This window comes from Macrobrachium nipponense, chromosome 2 (genome assembly GCF_015104395.2).
Source record: "Macrobrachium nipponense isolate FS-2020 chromosome 2, ASM1510439v2, whole genome shotgun sequence".
Classification (NCBI taxonomy): domain Eukaryota; kingdom Metazoa; phylum Arthropoda; class Malacostraca; order Decapoda; family Palaemonidae; genus Macrobrachium; species Macrobrachium nipponense.
This window is the reverse complement of record NC_087201.1, coordinates 111103280-111127847: the sequence shown is the minus strand read 5'-3', so window position 1 is coordinate 111127847 and position 24568 is coordinate 111103280. Positions and strand designations below refer to the sequence as shown.

General features: G+C 36.8%; 1 protein-coding gene across 5 annotated transcripts in view; it reads left to right on the top strand.

Moving 5' to 3' along the window:
- LOC135220913 (syntaxin-binding protein 5-like) overlaps nt 1–24568 on the top strand; it is a 1025750-nt gene that overhangs the window by 963534 nt on the left and 37648 nt on the right. For all 5 annotated transcript variants that reach the window (XM_064258544.1, XM_064258545.1, XM_064258543.1 and 2 more), the window contains one exon: nt 14572–14667. In XM_064258544.1, coding sequence (XP_064114614.1) covers nt 14572–14667 — 96 coding nt within the window. The remainder of the gene's footprint in view (nt 1–14571; nt 14668–24568) is intronic.

The window sequence follows — 24568 nt, the reverse complement described above, 5'->3', positions numbered from 1 at the left end:
CAAACCCAGGTCTTTCAATTAAAAGATTAGACTGCTGCCAACCAGGCCCCACAAGTCATAAAAGAAGTTGGAACCTCAGGTACAGTGTTATTCGGGTGCCAACTTCATTTATAGCTTGTGTGGCATGGTTGTCAGTAATCTCATCTTTCAATTGAAAGGAAAGGTGTGTGTGTGTGTATTTGTACGTCTACAGTAACCCCCTATATTCATGGGGGATGTGTTCCAGACCCCACGTGAATAGCTACAGTCTGCAGATGCTTAAAACCCCTGTAAAAACACCTTGAGCTGCTTATTTTGATTGTCAATCACAAGAAAAACCCTCTAAAAATTCCTATACCTGAATGTTTTGATAGTTTTATCACCAAAAATGCATTTTGTCATGAAATGGACTTGATAATACATTATTTAGGGAATATTTTTTCGTAAAAAATACCGCAAATAGGAGAATTTCCTACAAACAGTATATAAACATGTTCCACAGAGAAACCAGAAAATAGCTGAGAATGCAAATATAGGGGTTCACTGTGTGTGTGTGTATATATATATATATATATATATATATATATATATATATATATATATATATATACACACATGTATGTAGTGTATATATATATATATATATATATATATATATATATATATATATTATATGTATAATAATATATAACTATATACATACTATTTATATATATAGATATATTATATATATATAATATATATATTATAATATATAATTTATATATATATATATATATTATATGTATAACTGAATCACGAAAGTTAGGAACGTTTAACGTCGAAAGGTCTCGCAGATCCTGCTTCGTTATACATACATACAGTGGACCCCTGAATTCACATTCTCAAGATTCGCAGACTCATGTATTTGCGGATTTTTCTATGGACCATATCTTCACATTAGTATTCGCAGGAAATTCAAGTTTTGCATTATTTTTCTATGAGAGATATCCACTAATTAGTGTATTTTCATATCAGCTTGATAATGAAATGCACTTTTTGTGATAAAACTACTAAAAAAAGGTCGTTGGCAGTCGTTGTTGAGTCCTCAAGGATTACCACCCTTTCCATGGTCTATCCAGAGCTCCTTGGTGGCCAGACTAATGCAAAGAACTCTCTTAACTGGTCTCTTATGGCCAGTATTGTGTCGTAATGATAAACATTATAACACATGATAGAGTATAAGCAGACTCAGGATAAGAAGGCACTTTGTATTATCCTCAGCGAATGCTAGTACCCAGTTTACCTAATACGTCAAAACTGCAAAAAGAAGAATTGGTTATACGCATATGCAGTGTCCTCACAACCTGTCAACAAGGCATCTGTGTGTATTGCCACTCATACATGAGTAGTCAGGATTACCTATATCATCAGAGATTCCTTCTGGGATCAAGGCCGAAATATCTCCCCAACATTTTCAATCTTTTGGTGAGGTTGGTCTGGCTTCTTGTTTGCTGCATGCTATAGCTGGAATTTGTTCACATTCATTTGTTGTAATCCAAGTATCGGATCTCTTATTGATGCAAATTGCAACAAGCCTGTCATACATTCTAATTGCCGTTTGGAAACTCTGATCTGTGCAAGGCACACTCTTAGGACTTGCCTCATTTTGTTTCAAGTATGATGGGGAGAGACAATAAACTGTGAAAAGTATCTCAACATAGTCCCAGCTACTGAAAGTGTCTGCTGGGTGTGATGTGGGATTTTGCCAGTTTATCATAAAGCCTTTTGACGGTGGTCAGTTGATCACTGCTGTTAGGTTTTCAAGCACACTTTTCTTGTGGCCCCCCAGATCCACCAGTCATCTAGAAGGGCTATTATAGTTGTATTTCTGATATCTTAAATTACTACCGTTACTATCTTTGTCAAATTTTATTCTTAGGGCAATGTTTAGCCTTCAGGGCATGGCTTTGAACCTGTACACATCCTTCCCTATCCTGAGCTTAGGAAGGGACAGAAGGGAATGACGACAGGGACGTGCCAGTATGCATCCTTCAGATCTAAGTCCCTTTTAGAACAATTGAATACACTAGGACAATGGTAGTTATTCAGAAAATATGATAAAAACAGTGTGCTTGTTCAATGTTGATAGGTCTGGGATCGCTGTTCGTTTGGAGGAATCCTTTTTGGGGACACTTAGAGAGACGTGATTGAAGACAATTATCCGCATTTTTCTCTATGGCTCCCATTAACAGGGACTTTCTGTGCGTATCATTCCAAAGAAGGGTCTAGTTTTTGGAAGAACCCTTTTACAGGAGGGGGAGGGGTGAGACAGTTCCCGCCCCAGCCCATTTAACATTAATGCTGTGTCCCCATAGGGAAGACTTCAATTGTCTGTGGTGTCATTGAAGTTGACCCCAACCATAGCATTCCCATTGGTATCCACCTCTTCCTCTATCTCTGCCCTTGATAGATATGCCATTTGTTGCTTTTCTACTTCCTATAAGAGGGTCTTTGGACCTTGTGAAAAAATTCACTCTGTTGTTCTTTTGCAAAGCATCATCCCATCTGAACAACTGCTTGTTCTTTGAGAAAAAACCTTTGGGGGGGCCTGAAGGCCTACCTTTTAAAGTGAGCCTTTCTGGATTAGGTAAGGGGAAGTTTTGGATTCTTGTTTCTTAAATTCCCCATTTTCCCAAAAGAGAGCACTCTCATACAATTCTGTTGGTGGGCTTGCTCGTTAAGTTTTTAACCACAACAGACTCCTCAATAGGTCCTTACAGAAACGATTATGATGTAATAATGAAGTTACATTGGGAAGTGACTAGTCGGAGCCCTTAAATGTTTCCATTTGCACTTTTTTGTGCCACTTTAGCAAGCAATAGGATGCTTGCCACAGGGTTTTCATAAGACTTTTAACTACAACAGCAACAATTATTCTGGAACATTTGGAAGACTTTTGATGGCAGCTTCCAGCTAGGTGATAGAGGTTCCAATTACTAAAGGGGTGGATCCAAGAATGAAAATCTGCTGAGGCTGTGGCCTCTTGAGATTCTTCTCATAGGGGTCCCAAATTGCTGTGTAGCTATAAATGAAGACTGCTTTTCCCCTTCAGAAAGGAGCAGCATTGTTGCCCATTCCTTGGTGGAGTTATCCAAAACTAGGATGATCAAGACAAATTGTTATAATTCTGCCATTGTCTCTAGTCTTTTAATCACTATAAAATTCTAAAAAGCGGTCTTTGTAAGATTAATAATTTTGAAAATGAAGTGACTGTAGGCTGCAAATCTTTGGAGAGCAGCTTTGGTCCTGATATAGGGTGTCTTCTATAGTTTTTAATGTTATAGACACAGGTAAGAGGACTGTTTCTGCTAATGGTCTTTTACAAGTACAGCTTCGATCATAGTTTTTCACTTATTAATTAGATATTTAATAGAGAGAGAGAAAATGTGTACTGATGCGTCTAACCAAGGATCATAAGTATCATCAGGGATGAGTATTGGAGCTACTATCATGCTTTGGTTTGAAGTTTTGTATTCAGAACTTACCAGTAGTGGCTTCCAGTCATAATTCAAACACTAGACCTTATCTGTGCAGCGTTTGGATTCTCTTTCACTTTTGGGTTGCTGGATACCATATTGTTACACTTTGGAGAGTACTGACTAACGTAAATTCATTTTTGGAATCGTGCATTATGCTGCTCAGAACTGCTGTTCTGTGGCATCATTTTTGGATATTATTCATAATTTCCTACAGAATTAATCAAATACTGCAAATCCTGTATCCCTTCTGGGGAGCTTGCATAACCTAACTGAGTGTCTACAGTTGAGCTGCAATTGCTTGTTCCCCATGGGCCAGAGGTCCTGGGTGAATTACCATAACCCTCTGAAACTGTTGTCATTTCCATTGGGTTCAGGTGAATCCTTGTATCCCTTTTGGGGAAAGGATCCTAATTTCCTTACGGAATTTTCAAATGCCTCAAGCTGTGTGCCGCCGCCCCTGCTGCCGAAGCCCCTGCTGCCGCTGCCGCTGCCCCTGCTGCTGCCCCCGCTCAGATGACTTCTCGTCGGATAGTGGACCCTGTGTGTCGGCTGCAGCCAGGGGATCACGCACTGGAGCTCCTACAAGGGCGCAGGCAGAAACGGTGCCGGGTGTGCCATATGAATGGCAGAAGGAGAGACACCTGGTTCTTCTGTCGCCCCTGCAAAATAGCTCTTTGCAGGTTCGGGGAGTGTGACCGCAAATACCACAATGCGGTCTTTTATTTGAGTGCGCCTGAGTTACCGCGGCGGCCCATCAACAGTAAGGGCGTGCGTCTCCCTCCTCCACCTGTACTTCGTCATGTCGGGAGGAAAAATATGCAAGACTCTTCAATGGAGGAGGGAGAAAACAAGAATAGTACCAAGAGTCAGAATTCCGAGTGAGTATTCTGCATTTATTTTATATTTAGTTTTATATTGAAATAACATATAAAATACATCTATTGATGTATTTTATGTTATTTCATTTTATGCAAAAAGAAAAGTTTCACCTGCGTTCCTTTTAGTTATGTATTTGTACCAGAATAGAAAAGTGTAATATATATATATATATATATATATATATATATATATATATATATATATATATATATATATATATATATATATTGCATATATATATATATTGGTATTTTTGGGTAAGGAAAAAATCTAACATTCTAGTAATATTCAATCATTTATCTTCATTTTGAAACAAACTCGAAGTCTCTAGCACCATATTTAGATTTATGGTGAATTTCTACAAAAAAAAAAAAAAAAAAAAAAAACTTGTTCCCTTCCCTCCGCGCGCGTATTTTCCGCCGCAAATCTCCGAAATGCTTACGTCACATTCTCGTAATATTTGCTCCATTTCATATTAGCCGTTTCATAGAGTTGTATGTAGGAAAATGTGTGCAATTTCATGTAGAATACAACAAAAAATAATTAAAGGTTGTAGGTTTTCTCATTTTCGAAATATTTTCATATAAATCACGATAAATAGAAAAAAATCGACGTTTGGTCAACTTTGACTCTACCAAATTGGTCGAAAAACGCAATTGTAAGCTATAACTCTTACAGTTTAGTAATCTTCAATCATTTATCTTCATTTTGAAACAAATTCGAAGTCTCTAGCACAATATTTCGATTTATGGTGAATTTTTGAAAAAAAATTTTCCTTCCCTTCGCGCGCGGATTTTCCGCCGCAAATCTCCGAAATGCTTACGTCACATTCTTGTAATATTTGTTCCGTTTCATATTAGCCGTTATATAGAGTTTTATATATGAAAAGTGCGCAATTTCATATAGAATACAACTAAAAATAATTGAAGGTCGTAGCTTTTCTCTTTTTCGAAATATTTGCATATAAATCACGATAAATAGAAAAAATTCGACGTTCGGTCAACTTTGACTCTACCGGAATGGTAGAAAAATGCAATTGTAAGCTAAAACTCTTACAGAATAGTAATATTCAATCATTTATCTTCATTTTGAAACAGATTGGAAGTCTCTAGAACAATATTTCAATTTATGATGAATTAAAAAAAAAAAACATTTTTTACGTCCGCGCGTTACGAATTCATGCATCATTTTGTGATAATATTTTCTCTGTGTTGCTTTGATCGTTTTACAATGTGTTATGTACCAAAATGATAGCAATTTAGTGTACAATACAACAACAAAAATTAACTTGTGAGCTTTAACCGTTTTGCTCACAGCGCGATTTGTATACAATTAAATATGAAAATTTTTTTTCGCGCTGTCATATATCCCAATATTTATATATGATAATGAATTTTTTTTTCTCTTTTCTGATGGTTGCATACTAAACTTCAGGCAATGACATAAAAGGAGCCAAAAATGAACTTTTAATCTTGAAACCTCTGCATACCATGCTAACTTTTTTCTCTGGTATATTTAGAAGTTATTTATAATAGAAAAGAGGAAAGCAGGATCTTTTCACCGGGCGACACAGGTCTCTCCCCAGAAATAGATTTTTCCTTCTTCAAAATCCCTTTTTTCTGCTTCGATGCTCACTCCCGAACCCCGCCGGCATACAGGAGACGATTTTTAATATACCGCTTCGGCGTTGAAGGGTTAATTAATTATGCCTAGGATACTTTTTATATTCAGTTGTAGATTATTTGGGCTAAACTACCCCTTAGTACACTAACAATAGGATGTTTCCTAAATTGTTCTCTCCTTGCCTAGTATAGGGTTTTGCTTAATCCAGATTATCTTAGATCAAATGTAAAGACTATAACCACAGATAGTTACATTTGAATTCATAGTTAGGTTAACATCTTTTGTCTAACTCAGATTGTTTATATCCAGCCTTAGGCTATTTGGTCTACTATATAAAACTAACTTTCTAATATGAAACTCACTGATGTAAAATTTTATAGTTAGGCTTTCATCTAGTATAGGTTATTGTCTAATCCTGATTATCTGACCTTTAAAAGTATGGGATTAACCAGGTATAATTTGTAGCCTTCAAGATAGCTCATTTTGTCTGTGTACTGTTTTTGGTCTACTATAGCTAGAATAACCTATCACCTAGCCAAAGTTATTGTCTAATCAATCTAGATTATTTAATTCCCCTTGTAAGAGTATGTACATGATAGCGTACTGTATTTAGACAATGCTTAAGTATACAGGCTGTATATAAAGAGAAAACAAGTCCTTAAATCTTACCTTAATTCAGGTTACTGCCTGTTCCAAGTTATTTTTGTTCACCCATAAGGATATATAAACCTAGGTTATAGGCTACAGACAATATCTGCTACAGTCTAGCTAATATATTGTCACCAAATCTATGTAGATTGTAGGCTACTGCCTGGGAGGCTATTGCCGACATTGTTATCTGAAAGGATTATTTATATTGATGATAATTGTGGAATATTACTTTAGATAAAACTTCAAAATAGAATAATAAATTCCTCAAATTTTCTCTTCTACTAATAGTTAGCGATCACAAAATGTAAGAAGCACTGGCATGTACTGACAAAAAACTGGTTTACAGCTTTTCACACACAACAAAGTCATTGTTCCACATTATAAACTAACAAAATTTTTCATTAAAAATTGAAATTGTAACTTAGCTTTCAACTTACATGTGTCCATAAACCTACATGTTTCTATAAACATCGGTAATGAAATTAATAAGCGAAGAACAAAATTCTCGGAGCTAGCCTAACTATCATAAATTATAAGGAGAGCCAACTTATGCTGGCGAAATAAGCTGATTACGGCCTTTCATAAGCAAAATATTATTGCTCCATAGTCTAAACTAGAAAAAAAAATTTAATGGGAACTTAAAATTTGGCACTTAGCTGAATCAGTAAGTGCAAAATGGACTCCTCTTGGTTAGATTTTGGTTGTTTGCTAACAATATGATGGTGTGCATGCACATAACCACTTCTTGTCGTTTTGACGCAGTAGCTAAAGTGGGTATTAGCGTTCGCTGAGGATAATAGAAAGTACCTTTTTATCCTGAGCCCATTTATACTCTATCACATGTTATAATGTTTATCATTACGAAACAATACACAGCCTTAAGACCAGATAAAAAAATTCATTGACATTAGTCTGGCCACTATGGAGCTCTTGATAGACCATGGAATGGGTAATCCTTGAGGACGAGACAGCAACTACGCTATAAAAAAAAGCCAGATATAATCGTTTTTAGTGATTTTTCTTAAGTTTGAACCAACAAAATAGGAGGTTTTTAGCATTTTTTAGGGGTTCTAAGTATTTGCAGATTCTATCCGTTCACAGGGGGTCTGGAATGCATCCCCCACAAATAAGGGGGTCCACTTTATATAGTATGTGTATACATGATAATATATGTAATATATATAATAGATATTATACACACATATATATATACATATATATATATATATATATAGATATATAATATAATTAATATACACACATATTAATTCTATATACATATATATATAATATATTTTATATATATAATATATATATAATATTATTATATATATTTATATATATTTATATTATAGATTAATATATATATTATATATATATAATATATATATATTTTAAAAAATACATATCATACATATACATATATATATATATATATATATTTATATTATATATACACATATTATATACATATTATATATAATATATATATATACATATTATATATTAATAGCCAATATTATATAATTATATATAGATATAATTATTATATATATAACAAATATATATATACATTATAATATATATTATAATTAATGTATATATACCATTATAGTATATATATATATTATAATATATATAATATATATATATATATATACATCATATAATAATAGGTATATAACTATATATATATATCATATATATATATATATATATATATATATATATAATTATATATAATATATTATATTTATATGCATACATATATATATATATACATATATAGATATATAACAAATATACTATGTATATATACATAATACATCAACATATATATATATATATATATAATATATATTATACCATTACCATATAGTATACATTACATACACACCACACGCACACACACACCATCATATAATTAATTATATGATATATATAATATATTAGAACATATATATACCAATACTACATATACATAATATATATATATATATATATGAATATATATTATATATACATATAACATATCACACCAGCACAGCATAATATCTATCTATATATAGTATGTATATATATACCATCTCTATTACAATATATATTATATATATATATATACATATATATGTCAACATATTATACATATATATACATAATATACATATATATATCATATATATATCGTATATATATATACCTATATATATATATTATATATATATATATATATATATATTATATTATATAATAACCATATATATAAATATATATTCTTATATACATATATTATATTATTAGATTATATCTATATCTATATACCCACAACATATATATATACATACATCGATTAGATATATATATAGATCTATATATACATCGATATATACCATATATATATACATATATATATTATATATATATATAATTAATAATGTTAATCTATTATATACATATACATATTATATGAGATATATACTCATACTATATATACATATAATTACATATACACATATAAGACTATACATATATATAACAATATTATTATATAGATATATATTAATACATATATATATATATATACAACACATATATTTATATACATATTATAATAACATAGATATAAATCTTAATATCTAAATATACAAAGATATATAGAATATTAAAATAAATATTAAAAATTACATATAAATATATATATAGAATATAGTATATAATATATATCATATATAGATATTATAGTACATACTCTATAAATTATCTAGACATTAAATATATCTATTATATATATATAGATCTACAATTAACTAGAATATCTATTATCAATTAATATTCTAACTAGCTCTATATAAACTATATATCTCTATCTATTAATATCTCATATAAAATTATAGATATTATATCTGTACATATATACTATCATATATACATATATCTCTCTCTAGATCAGGATAAATATTTATACAAATCTATCTCAGTAAATATATAATACTCTCTCTATACTAATAAAATCTATCAATTCTAAAATAATATACAAATCCTCATAATATATATATATATCTAATGCTAACTATTAATATATATCTCTATATATCTACATATATCGAAATATCTATATCCATTCTCTCTCTATATATACTCTACTCTCTCTCTCTCTACACTAATATATATATTTATATATCTATATATCTCTCTATCTCTAAATTATATCGCTATTCTCAATCTATATATACTATATATATATCTAAATATCTTCTATATATCTCTTATATATTCTATATATCTCATATATATAACTAAATCTTAGATATATCTATCTACTATATATCTCTACATATAATAAATTATATAATATTATATCCTCTATATCTCATATATATATCGATATTCTATTATATCTATGTATATATATATCTATATGTATATATACACACACAGACACACACACAGGCAGTCCCCAGGTTACGACAGGGGCTTCGTTCTTGAGACGTGCTGTAAGCCAAAAATCGCCGTAAGCTAGAAAACCATAAGAAATCCTAAGAAAACCCTACTTTTAATGCTTTGGGTGCATTCAAAACTACTATGTAAACTGCATTCTTATTAATTTTTTCATGAAAAAAATCTTCACTTCAAATATTTATTATTTTGCATTTTTGGTGTCATATTTCTTCTGTCAGATCAGCGGTGTAGTCTGTCGTAACCCTGGAACTTGCGTGAGATAGAACAAATAATTTATAACACTGATTTATATTATTTAAATGAAGTTAATATAAATAATTTTCTTATACTCTTGCCACCAATTTGTTATGTGATATATGTATATCCCTGTTTTCCATAACTTTATTAAACCAAATTGGGTAACAGGTTTTAGATTGTACACTAATGATCATTATCTGATAACAGTAAATCTTGTAAGCCTTTTAAAATTATTCTACAACAGAATAAAGCATACTGAAAAATATATTCCATAAATATATAATGAAAGATATGTCATATACTAAGATCATATACCTAACAAATTTCACCTTATAATCATTTTTACATCCCAAAATCTCACCTGCAGTAAATAATGAGAAAATTTTAGGGGTAATACATCATAAAAATAATGTTAACAATGAACCAGACCATTTAAAACTTATTAACCATTTAAAATCATGCCTTCTTGAAGATGATAGATTTCTGAAATTTATTATACATTTTTGTCAAACCATTAAAACAAAATGCAATCAATTTAAACAAAATTTAAGATGTAGGTGGTGATGAAAATTTTTTTTTTTTTAGGGAAACAGGACATCACCATGACAAACAGCACACCAGTATACAAAATATGGCAAAAGTTTAGATAAATTTATGGTTTTACTGCTAGATCACCGAGACATGCCATACCATATACTAATGGATGAACAGTTTATGATTCATAGATAATATCACTCTTCTTGAAAAACACTTGGGAGTATACATAGTAGCCTTGAGCAAACAAAAAAGGCAGTCTGAGTATATCTGTTTTGATTGATAAAAAGTAGTTTACCACTGAAGAACTAGAATTTGCTTTTTGCTTTAGTAACTCAGGTCCATATTAAGACAATATCAATTTAGAATTTATTTAACTTGTACAACACCTTACAGCCAAAAACTGCTTACTTCATTACTGTAAACAACTTTGAACAAAGAAGCAGTTTTCAAGAGAGGCGCAACATACAATCCTTCTACCTGTAACAAAACCAGGCAAACATCCTAGTAACCTATGAAAATAGAGACCTATGTATATCTTAAACTAGTTCTCTATGAAAGTGTATTTTCAAGGTTAACATGTTCACTTAGGAGGGTAATGCTGTCTGTGCACCTCAAATGGTGCACCGTAGGTATTACCTCAGGTTCTTTGCAGCGTCCTTTTGGCCCCTAGGCGCAACCGCTTTCTTTCCTTTACTGTACCTCCGTTCATATTCCTTTCTTGCATCAGACATGAAAAGTTTTACAATACAGTCAGTATTTAAGAGTGTTAAGAATTTGCAGCAGTAGAATTTGTTCATTTTTGGTGAGTGTAGAACTGCTTTAAGGGGCCTTCAGAACCAATTTCATGGAAATCCTTTTGTCCAATAAATAGTGCTTATTTCACAAATTATATGAAACTGGTGTAAATGTTGAAACATGTCGGGTCCCTGCACCTATTAGCTGTAAAAGAAATTGCAGATTGCTGATAAAGCAACCAAAGTTGCAATTTTAATGACTTGATCAGTTATAATCTATAATCTGGACACTACAGTTTCATCTCTAAAACCTAGTATTTATTGTATGTGGCAAGATTTGTGGCACAGTCAAACTGGTGTTGACAAATTAAAATGGTGGTTATTTGTTTCAAGAAAAAAACGATTATTTGAAAGTGCAGTGATCTATATACACTGAGACAGAGTGATGATAATAATATAGTAATAAACTTGGATGCCATTGAGTTTATATTTGTTTCTTTTTTAGCAACAGCTACATTATATAATAGTGGGCCAAAGTTCATTTATTCCGAGACATTTCACAAGTACTGTATACCATTTACTAAAGAAATTTTAGGTGGTTTTTGATTGGCTGTCAAAATTGGTGGAGGGTGCCCTCTCCCTACTGGCTAGAAGTGGAATGACTCATCCGGGAGAGTCTGGCTGACTGACGAAAGTGCTGGTTGGCTGGTGCCAGGTCCCTTGAATTCTGATTATAAGACATACTGCCCGAAGTAGCAAGCAACTGAAGTGTTATCTCAGGGGCATGCCTTGCTGTTCTCCTGACAGTGTTAGGGAAAAGGTTCTCCCGGGTCTCATTTACCAAAGGTTTCCTTTGGAGGATGGCGAGGGCCTTTTGGATCAGAGACTGTGATGGCCATTGCCGTGTTCCCTCATATAGTGTTGATAGAGGACTTCCCCTTTGTGTAGGTGGATGGCAATTCTCTTGCAGAGGTGAGTCTAGTCATTCCAGTGTACTAATGGCAGCCTCTGTAATGTTCAATGTTGAGTAGAATTATCTCTGTAAATGCTGTCAAGGAACATCCAAGTTGGTAAAACTACGATTTGCCTCTCCAAGGGGGATTGCCATACACCTTACGCAAAGGGGCAGCCTACCAACATTAAATGAGGGAACATGGCAGTGCCCCACAATGCCAGCAGATCATAAAGTGCTCAAAAATCCTTGACGATGATGATGTCCATCACTGTCTGTGATATAAGGAGGAACTTGCCATCCTTCGATGGAAAATGCCACTGAATGTGACCCAGATCCCCTGGGATAACCCTTCAGCCACCTACTACTTCAGACAGCATGCCATACAATCAGAATTCAAGGAACCTGGCATTAGCCAATCAGCACCTTCATCAGTCAGCCAGACTTCCCAGACGAGTCATTCAGCTTCTAGCCAGTAGGAAGAGGGACCCCTACACCATTATTTGACAGCCAAGAAAAAATTACCTAAAATTTCATAAAGCCACTCACACTTATAAATATGGCATAATTGTACCCCTGGCTTTATTCACCTTTTAGTAAATGGTAGAGAGCACTACAGAAACATCTAGAAATAAATGAGCTTGGGACAGCTTATGCTATATATAATATACTGCTGCTACAAAGAAACTTATTCGAGAGATTGAGAAACTGCAATAAACCTGAAGGTCTATTCTGTTTAATGAAGTTTGTTTGAAAGAGGGTCTTCTTCCTAGATATTCATATATGATAATAATAATAATATTAATATTATTATTATTTTTATTATTATTATTATTTTGAATAAAAAGAAGAATTGTTTAATTAGCCCTTTATTTTTCATTTCTTTCATACTATCAAATAAATAGCCTTTTAAATGAGTGGTATAGACACAGTATTAAACAACAACAACAACAACAACAGTAATAATAATAATTATAATGTATATATTTCATAAATTTACCAGTAATTACTACTAAGACTTGTGGCATTCTATGTTACAGGAAAGATTTAAAGGATTTCCAGTTTGGAGCCTTCTATTATTCATTTAAAATATTTCTCAAGTCTTTCTCTTCAAGACTCTATTGAAAATTGTATATATATGAATAGTGTAAAGAAATCTCTTCCAGTTCACACGTAACTTCTGTTTTCTTGTTATAGGATGAAACATTTTAGAGTGTTTAAAAGTTCAGAGCATTCAGTTCTAGATCCTTTGTGCCAGTTCGTGAAGAGAGCACATTTTTAGAGTTTTCAGTTTCAGTTTCTTCTTAAGAATAAACATGATGTTAATTTGTGTGTTTAGGTAACTGTCATTTGCAGACATTATGGTGAGTTAAGGTATACAGTCATTTGCTTTGTGCTTTATTCATTGAGGCATGACCTCGCTTGTTTTATGAAGTGTTATCACATACATATTGTACATCGTTAGTATATTTTTCTTTAAATTGCATTGAGCATATGAATAATTAGGGGACAGTGATCAGATTATCCTTATGTATAAATTACAGTATTTATTTAAGTGCCCTTGAAATACAAATTATTCTTATTTATACGCTTGCATCAGTTCTGATTGATTTAAATTTTTATGACATGACTTTTGAAAATTTAATTGATCTTTGATAATTTGTAGTGAGTTTGATTCATGATAATTCAAGTTATTGCGGGTTTTAGGTTCCAGATTGCTGTGTTTACAATAATTTGATATGAAACTTGGCATTAGAAATTTCAGTACCCTAAATGAATTTTGTGATTTTTTATTTAAATCACTCAAGTTGAGATTTTTTTATTTTGACATCATACAATCTCATTATGTTATGACCTGTAGGTTCAGTTGTAATTATATATTTTTACATATTTCAGATGTGTTCATTTATGTTTTGTTAACAATTTAGTCATTTTTTTAATTTAAAAGGAAGTCTCAGGATATTGGATGGAATTTTATTATTTTATTTTTCTTTGTCAGAATTGCGAGGACTTTCTGCTTTACAAATTATGGTCATGGAATGTATTTGTGTTCTCCGACTGAAATTCAAAAGTTTACATTGGCTTCAGATTTCTGGTGAGTGTTAATTCTTTACATGTCAAAGATTGCATTTAGTGAATATTTGTTACGTATTCCTGTTAGCTTATTGCGCTTTGAACAAGAAACTTAATACATATGTAATGCACATTCTTTTAACTGCAGTGGAAATGGTAGTTTCCAAACAAAGAGAAAGCCATAGGAAAACTTCATACTGTTTAAAAGGTTTTAAAAATGGATTTTCTCAACTTTTGAGTGATTCCCAATTAAAAATAGTATATTATTTTCCCAGTAATGATTCAAAAAGGTAATATCTTATAAAAATGTACTTTGTATAGTACAAGAATCACGTCATTATTGATACACAAAGCCTTAATGATTTTTATACCCAAGTACATATTACTTATCTGTTCTCTCCAAGAACTTAAATTCTGTTTTGGGACTAGTTTGTTCTTGAATTTTCCAATGTTACCAAATATATTCTGAGCTTATCTTCCAAACTTACATAGTTGCTTATTGGGTTGTAATATACTTTTGGTTGTGTTTCATATAATTATCTCAAACTTGATGGCAAACCACTAAAACAGCTAGCACTTTGCCAATAGGTGGGGCTTTAGAGAACACTTACAACACCTAAGTTTTAAACAAGTCATAACTCAGTCCTAGAAGTTTGTTATAAACTAAATTAGCTTGGCTCTCTTATCTTCACCCCCTCCATTTTCAGTCTTTATTCTTAAAAGATCAATCTTTGGTAAACAACCACTGCATGGTTTTGACAATGATGTGGAATACTTTTAGAACATGAAGAAGGTGAGGTTAAGCAGCATGACTCGCCACCATAATAGAGTTATGGTAGCTGGCGTGGTCGAGTGAGATAAAAGTCAAATGCCACATTCCTCTGGTTTTGGATCAGATGCCAATGGGGTGACACCCCTCAAGACACTAGGGGCATTGTGTATATATGAGTATAAGCTGTAATTGGTTGTACCATTGTTTCAAGTGTTGTCTTGTTGTAGGCTTGGGAAAATATTAGAAAGAAAATTGGTTAAGGTTCCTGGTAGTAGAAAACGACTAAAGATAGTGCTGTTGAAAATTATCTGATGAGCAGATACTGCAACCTACTTGGAAAAAAACTACAAGATGGAACGCTGGAGATGAGTGTAAACAGGTGGAAGCAAAAGCACAGACAAAATGTAATTGGTTAGATTTCACATAGGTCCTTTGCACCACAAGGTGTTGGAGACAGTGATGATGATGACAATGAGCAAAATATTCAAGAAATTAAATATCATTGAGTCAAATTAACACAAGTGTTTGGTGTTGAAACCAAACTAAAAATCAGTCAGGAAGCTGTATGCTAATTACAACTAAAGAAATCATCAATGCCAGAGTAACAAAACATGACATAATGGGTGGTGTGCAGGGTACTGTAATATTGCAAAACAATGAAGGTGCACTATGTTGGACTTCTTAGAAAAAAGATTAAGTAGCATACAAAACAAAATAAAGTACTACTATATTTTAAAAAAGGACAAAGCTTACATTGATTGAATAGAATCAACTGTAAAAATTAGAATCCTACGCTGGAGCTGTGATCAAAGACCATATTTACAAAGAACTCGGCAATAAAGGAATTGTTGTGAATATGGGAATGCAGCAAAACCAAAAGAATTTAATAATGGCCCCCAATTTGCAAACTGCAGATCTAGCTGTCACGCATCACAATGGAATCAAGGGTTCTAATTTGGGTCAAGATCATCATGCCGGATGTATCAAGATGTCTAATGTTTCAGAAGCGGAGGTGGTTCAGGCTGTATGTAAGGATTCTTCAATCAACAAATTGGTCCAAGGACGGGTTCCTCGTTCGACTGGTAGAAGTCTTGACTGAGAATCGTTCACCTTCAAGAAGCTCGCTTCATTCACATTCTGTGATTCAGGACCGGGCTCGATTGACGTCTCACGGACATGTACTTGTATCGTCACACAGCTGTGTACACTGTTCCTTATGTGAATGCGTACGTGCTTCGTCTGACATATGTTTACGTGATCGTTTCACCAGTGTTGTACCTGGTTCTTCGTACGAATCTGGATGAGGTTTGAGCAGGGATCGGTCTCTGGTGTCATTGTTTGTGGACACTCAACAGCCTTCGGTAGCTGGTTCGCCGAGTGTTGGAGGTGTCTCCCCTGCCTTTGATATCCAGAAGGCTAGACCCTCTAGCGAATCGTATGCTAAACCTGCTTCATCTCATCGTCGGTCTCCTTTGCAGGAGGAGACATTCAAGAGTTTTTGTCTTAATTTTCAGAAGTTGATGACGTCATTCTTGGGTTCAACAATCTTGAATGTAGGACTCAGGCTCAGTCTTCGATCACACCTACATGTTTGGAAGCCTTGCTAGGTGCCAGTCATGACCCTAAGTCTTCTTTTGAGCTTACAGCATGTGAACGCTATGGGGTCGGACTGAGATGACTCTCTGCATTCGAAGGGGTCATCCAAGTTTCTTCCTCCTCCTCTCACACGGCATAGGAAGTATTATTCAACCAATTTGGTTCATCTGATGCCTTGTCAGCATACCCAGACGTGATTCGTCTCAGGCCTGGTTTAACCTTAGAGCAGGTTTGGTCGGAAAGTCCTTCTTTGTCATTTCAGGAAGCCTTGACTGTGAAGTCTACAGCTGCTTCCATTTTTCAGACAGTATCGTGGCTAGACTTATGGTCAACAGCGATAGCCAGGATCGCTTCTGATAGGTCGGTAGAGGGGTTAGTGAGTTTGTCTTCCCTCACTAGGCTGTTGCAGTCCGGTGGTAAGGCGTTCTCCTATCTGGCCCAACTTAGTGCTAACCTTCTACTAGCTAGGAGAGACGCAGCTTTGTCAAAGGTGGTAGGCTCAGTGGACTCTGAGTACTTGTTGGCACTCCAAAATGGTCTTCCTCAGGGATGAGAAAGGCCTTTCAGTTTCTGCTATCAGAGGCTACAGAGCGGCTTTAGGCTTGGTGTTATGCCTGAGCGGTGTAGACATCTCATCCTTGGAGATCTCCTTGTTCAAGGGTTTCAAACAGACCTGTTCTCCAAGAGAACTTAAGCCTCCCACATGGGATGTTTCACTTGTCCTTAGAAGTTTCACTAGGGCTCCTTTCGAGCCCTTGCGTCATTCGTTGGACAGAAACTTGGCACTGAGGACAGTTTTTATTTTAGTCTTAGTTTCCTTGAAGAGAGTGGGAGAGCTTCATGGCATTAGTTATGATGTGAAACACACTAGGGGTTGGGGGTCAGTGAACTTCAAATTTGTCCCAGAATTCATGGCCAAGAACCAAAATCCCTTGGTATCTGATGACAGGTTTGCCTCCTTTTCCATTCCATCTTTGAATGACTTTGTGAATAATAACCCACAAGACCTCTTGTTGTGTCCTATAAAAACTCTGCATTGCTATCTCAAAAGGACTTGACATCTTAGACTGGGGTGTCGTAAGCTTTTTGTTTGTATGGGTCAATCAAAGAAAGAGGTTTCCAAGAATAGCATTTCCTTATGGATTCGTGAGGCAATCATGCAGGCTTATTCATCTCTTGATGGTTCTGTCACCGAGTCTGTGCAGGATAAAGCACATGATATCAGAGACATAAGTTCCTCTCTGGCTTTCAAGAAAATTTTTGCTGTTCATAAAGTTTTGAATGCTGGTACGTACTTGGTTATGCCAATCCATGTTCACCTCTTTTTATGTAAGAGATGTTTCCCACAAGTCTGTGGACATGCTTTCCCTTGGTCCTGTGGTGGCTGCCTAACAAGTTTTGTAGCTCATCCATTGTCCTTGACTGGGCATTTTTGTATCTTATCTAAGGTGATTGTGTGGAAGAGAGAATGGTCTCTTTCTCTTTTTGGGAGTGACCATTGTCTAATACATCTCCAGCTGATACACAACACTACATCTTGTCCACTTAAGTGAAAAATAGGTGAAGCTAATTAACAAGAATACAAGCAGAAAATGAAATGTAAAAAAAAACAAGTTTGGTCATAGGAAAGACCTAGTTTTGGTAGTCACTGTTGAGTCCTCAAGGAGTTACCCTCCATGGTGTGCCAGCTTTCTCCATGGTGACTAGACTAATATCAAAGAAATATCTTTTAGCCTGGTCTTGTAGCCTGGTGATGTGTTGTAATGATAAACACTGACATATGATAGAGTATAATGGACTAAAAAACAATAGGCCATTTTCTCTTATCATAGGGAGGCTGAAGCCAGTTTCCTCTATGTCAAAATCTGGAAGAAGTGACTAATGTACATTGGCAATCTTGTTTATGATTGGGCTGGTGAAAGACCTTAAACCATTACTCTTTGATGGTCAACATAGGATGATCCCTTGACCAAATCCCATGCCTTGTCATGAGGGAAGTGGGAGGGTTTTGACGACTCAAAGTGACTGCCAAAAATAGGTAAGAAATTGACAGGTGACAAAAGGCTTCAGCTGTCAAAATTTTAATCCCAACAACCCAGAGAGAAAATTAAAACATTTCTGGTCCAAGGTCTAGGCACAAGTTTTGGTAACAAAAAGCAAGAAACTAAATAAGAACTTACATTTTTAGGGTGAAGTTCTGTAGTGACTTACGTAAGTATGCTGGGTATGGTTGTGGTATTGTTACACCTTCCCAAGTGATAGTCAGCATACCCACCCATTAGGAAGACCCCTGGTTTTCCACTGTAGTGCCTATGGGGTCAGGACTAACCACACCACCTACTGATACACAGTGTAGCTGAATTTGTTTGAGTTCAGGATAGTAATATTATAAGAATACTGTTGCTGATGACCACCTTGTACATTTGGAGACCTCTTCAAAAGAGACATTTCTGAAGAACGCCCAATGATGTAGTACTTATTTCCTAATGTCATGCGACCTAGGACAGGAGTGTGGTTTTGCCTTTTTAAAGAGAGGCACTTAAATTATTCTTAGTCCTTGTAGAGAGTGGTTTATTCATGCTAGAGAGTAGGAAAATTGGACTTTCTGGGATGTTTGCCATGACTTCTAGGTAAACCTAAAGTGCTTGAACTGGGCTTAATGTTTTGTCTGCCAAATTTAGTTTTCTTATAAGAATAGGAGCTTTCTTAAAGGATCCTCATTCTTAGCCAGGAATGATGGGTCAGGGGACAATAATAGTTGATTATAAGAAATTTGTGTGATATATCATCCCCATGTAAGAGAACCCAGTTCACTAATATGGGCTCTTGATGCTAATGCAATCAGAAAGATTGCTTTTTATAGCATGTGAGTTGCAGTTGTATTGGGTCCACTGAATTGAGGGGTAGATATAAGTCTAAGTACCTTATTCAGGAACAAAATAATTAGAAGTCTATCATGAACGGGTCTTCCATGCTTGAGTTAATCCTGAATCCACAAAGCACATATGCCATGATTGTTGTAATTGCAAGATGTTTTGTCTTCAAAAAGGCATACAGGCAATCCCCGGTTATTGGCAATCCAGTTTTATGGGGCTTGTCTAGTGCCATAAAATTGGTGGTTTATGGTGCTATAACAGGATGAGTTCCGGTTATCGGCGCCATAAATAACTGAGTTTCGGTTGATGGCGGTTTTTGCTTATCTGCACACCCCCACAAAAGGAACCCCTGCATATAACTGGGGCCTGCCTGTTTAAGAAAATTTAATTGTTTCTATAGCAATCTTAACTGAGCTCTTAGTATGGATATAATCTAACCATATCTTCTACACGGACTGGTATTGCTGAATAGATGATGTCTTTAATTTCTGGGCTCGACCTGTGTCGGCCGGTGAAATGTCCCTATAGCACTCATTTCTAAGTATAAATAAATGCTAAATATACCAGAGAAAAAAGCCATATGGAATGCTAGAGTTACTACCTCCAGCTCGCTCACCCTCATAGGGTGTCGGTGAGAGGTGCCGTTACAACGTTTACCTTCCGCTCGCTACTACTTACCTCTGCCAGAAACCCTCATTCCTGAAATAGCACTCTCGTGTCTGCATGCGCCGTTTTCACTGTCTCCAGGAAGTGTTTTTTGCGAAGCATCTTGTCTTCCCTTGATCAAGAAGCTTCTTCATCTAAGTTGAGTATTCCATTTATCGTTTTTGAACTTCCATTTATCGTTTTTGAACACGCTGGGGCAACGATGCATCCATTTTTGGCCCTTATTTTAAGTCTCTTGTTCTTGGGAGCCGGGTATGACGCTCTTACGATCCGCCATTTTGGATGCATGGTTGGCGGCGTGTGCGATTTTTATCTCGCTGCGTATTTTATTCACCGTTTAGCACTTCACTGTATAGGCTACTGTTTTCGTATTCTTTATCGTCATTCTCGCTCCTGACAAATACTGAGAGCCTTGTTTTTTACGGTTTGTTCCTTACGTTATTAGACTATTATAGGGCCCGTCTCGCTCCTGACGTATACTGAGGCTTTGTTTTTTATGGTTTGATCTTACATTATTAGCCTATTATAGGGCCTTTTTCGTTATCATCAGTCCCTCAGGAGCGCGTTGGTTCCCTTTCATGCGTACGGTGATATGCTTCATAACGTTATGCGCAAGTATTGTGTTTTTGGCATCCTAGGCTAGCCTAGCGGTACGTAAGTTTATTTTTAGAGGTGAAGATTCCTCATTCATTCGCGGTACTCATGCATGTATATTTCTAGATTTGTTTTCGATTATAGTCTTGTATTGCTATTTGATAAGGTTGGAAGTTCTTCATGATGTCCTACCCTAGCCTATCCGACCAGACCTAGGCTAGGTTTTGGAGGGTAGGCTAGGCGGGCTGAGTATATCCCACCACCCTTAGTGGCTCCTTGTACCGCCAACCCGACCAGGCGGATATGTTTGCTTGGAGGGTGGCCCAGGACTAGAGAGTTCCTCTCTTGTTACGTATGTAGGGGCTAGGCCTGTCTTACCTGACCAGATCGGTAGATTCGATTTTGGAGGGTTGAGTTAGGTTCTAGGGATCCTCTTCATGACGTCTTTATAGGAGCCATCCTAGCCTACCTGACCGGAACTGTTCCGATTTCGGAGGGTTGGGCTGGGATCTTAGCTGGGTGCAGTTTTCTCCCCCCCCCCTTTTTTTCGTCAGTACTACCAATAATTCCTCATCAATTATTTTATGAATTATTTTTGTTGAGTGTAGCCTGGGCCATTGCCCCCTTTAGGGTGTCAGTTGGCCTACCGTCTTCTGCCCCCTTTAGTAGTAGGGTAGTTAACGGCTTCTCGAGAAGTGGTATTCACTGATGGGTTGCTGTGGCCAGGCGATCACGACTCGTCCACTCTCCTCCAGACACTCCCCCCCGTCACGGACTCGTTCCGGCGCTGCTTTGTTAGCTCGCTGCCCAAGTAATCCTACCGATGAACAACAGCTAGAGCACGGTCCTGGGGATTAGTCGGAGGAGATTTGGGGATTATTAGATTATGTAATCTCTGTTGGTATGTCTCTGAGCCTGTGTTTTTTCTGGCGAGGTGTGGTCTATCATCACACCCGCCAGGAGGCTATACGCCGGAATTTACGTACCGCCGCTCTGTTTTCCGTACTTCTCTAGTCTTATCGGTGCTTCCCCACTCCAGTGGGGTAGGAACTAGGCTTAGAGATGCGTTTCTAATTGACTTGGAACTGCTACTCTTCTCCGGTGCGATCAGACTCAGGCTTAGGTTTTACCTATTTTCCCTGTCCTGCTCATATCAGGCAAACCCCGCCAGTTATAGCTATTGTGATAACGAGATTATGGATTCCGGAGTAGGTGGAGACATTCAGAGCTTAATATTAAGAAAATTTATTATGTAGCTTCTGTTGGTATGTCTCCGGGCCTGTGTTTATTCCGGCGAAGTGTGGTCTACCATCACATGCGCCAGGATGTATACACCAGAGTTTTATGTACCTCTGTTCCCGCTGCTCTGTTTTCCGTCTTGTATGTTATCGCTGCTGCCCACTCCGGTGCGGGCGGAACTGGGCTCAGAGAATGCTCCTCCAATTGGTTGGGTATTGCTACTCTACTCCAGTGCGATCAGACTTAGGCTTAGGTTTTGTCTTCTTTCCCTGTTCTGCTTGTATCAGGCCCACTCCGCCGGTTATAGCTTTGGCAATACCCAAAGTATGGATTCCGGAGCAGGCGGAGACATCCAGACCTTTATTAATAACAAGTAAGTTGAAGATTATAGTCGATATTACCTTTAGCTGGTTAAGTAACTAGTTTAAGTGTACTCATACCGCTGGAATTAACTCCGGCGGCATTATTTGACGATACTCATGTATCTTTCCAACTTACAGATGGTTTGCTGCCAGGAGGTGGGGTGCCCAGCCGTCCTGTATAAACCGTATGGGCATGAGGTCTGCCGGTCTCATGCCAGCTGCGCCATCCACCTGGAGGGACGAGTGGTCTGACACCCGGAAGGCTGCGTGGTGTGTTACGGCCTTGTTAGGAATTCTATGTTACTCATATCGGTTGCAAATAGTCAAACTAGATAACGAGGAAAAGTCCCCGACACTGGGGAACCTGATTTGATTATCTCTTACAGGTTGATCTGACGCTCAAGGCCTCCTCAATGTCGACCCTAAAGGCCTGGGTAGGGGGGTTTGGAAGGAACGTGGGAGCCGGCCAACCCTACGTGCTGTTGGAGGAGATGTGCTCCCTCCTCTACCTGAACGCCAAGGTTTCGGCAGCAGTACCGGCGGAAGTAGCGGCTCCCATCATAGAGCGGATCCGCCAAGAGACCCAAGCCCCCCCGGAGGACCAAGAGGGCTTGTGCGATGACATGATGGAGGAGGTGGCGGCCATCAGCCTGTACTGGGAGCCCATGGCCATCGAGGACCAGGAGGAAGGTAGGGAGGTAAGTGAGGCAGGTAGTCGTGGGGCTAACGTTCTCTCCTTTAGCCCAACTCCTTCTTCTTCTTCTTTTCAGGGCTTCCCTGGGAAGTCCATGACCTTTTGGAATAGGTCGGGCTCGGTAATCCTCAAGGTGAAAACCTTGAAGACGAAACCTCTGCTGAAGGCGGTTAGACCAGTCAAGCCTTCGACTCCCCCACCCAAGGGGTCGAGAGCTAAGTCTTCTAAAGCCAGACCGACGAAGTCCGGCTTCGACCAGGAGGCTTTTGCCACTCTTCTCATGCAGAAGATGAGCGAAGTAGTGGGCTCAAGACTTCAATCGATGTCCACTCAACTCGCCTTGGGTCTAGAGACATCCGGACAGTCCATCATGTCTGACCCAAAGATTACAAGCCCAGGAGGAATTGGTGACCTGATTTCTTCAGTCCGGAAGCACACCGCAGTCCTTTGCGGTGCCGGACGCATCCAAGCTCCCACCATTTGAGAATAGCAACCCATGGCGGTTGGCTCTACATGCTCCATTTTCAGAGGGCATGCTTACAATTGAGGGTTGCGGAACCCGACATGTGGAAGACTATGAGTTCTTCCCGCCGGGCCTACAATTCCCCTTCCCGGGCTACGCTAGACTAGCCGAGGAAGTGTTGGTCAGGGTAGACAAGGTCCTGAAAGAGACAGTTATCTACCCTAGAGATCAGGCTCAGTCGGCATGGGTCCGCACCCTTACAGAATGGGAGTGCGTCAACACCAAGTTGACGCCCCACAAAGGTTGCTATACCATGTTCTTAGCGCCGGATAGCGTCCCGACTCCTTGCACATCAAAGATTGCAGAATTGACACTGCAAGCCGGAATAGAGGACAAACCCATGCCTCAACTAAAAGAGACGGAGCCTACCTCTTTGCTCTTTCCCGGAGATCTGGAGTGTTGGGCTGGTGCTTCGGCAATGTTCACGGTGGGCCAACTCGACCCGGAGTGTGCCTCCACACAATTCAGTGAACGTTTGCCTAGAATTCCGGATACCATGATTAAGGCAGAATTCGAAGCAACGTGTAGGCTGAGCAGGTCAATTATCTCAGTCACCACTGCAGAGTTGACAGCTTCTGTCTTTGCAGAGGAGCCTCTATTC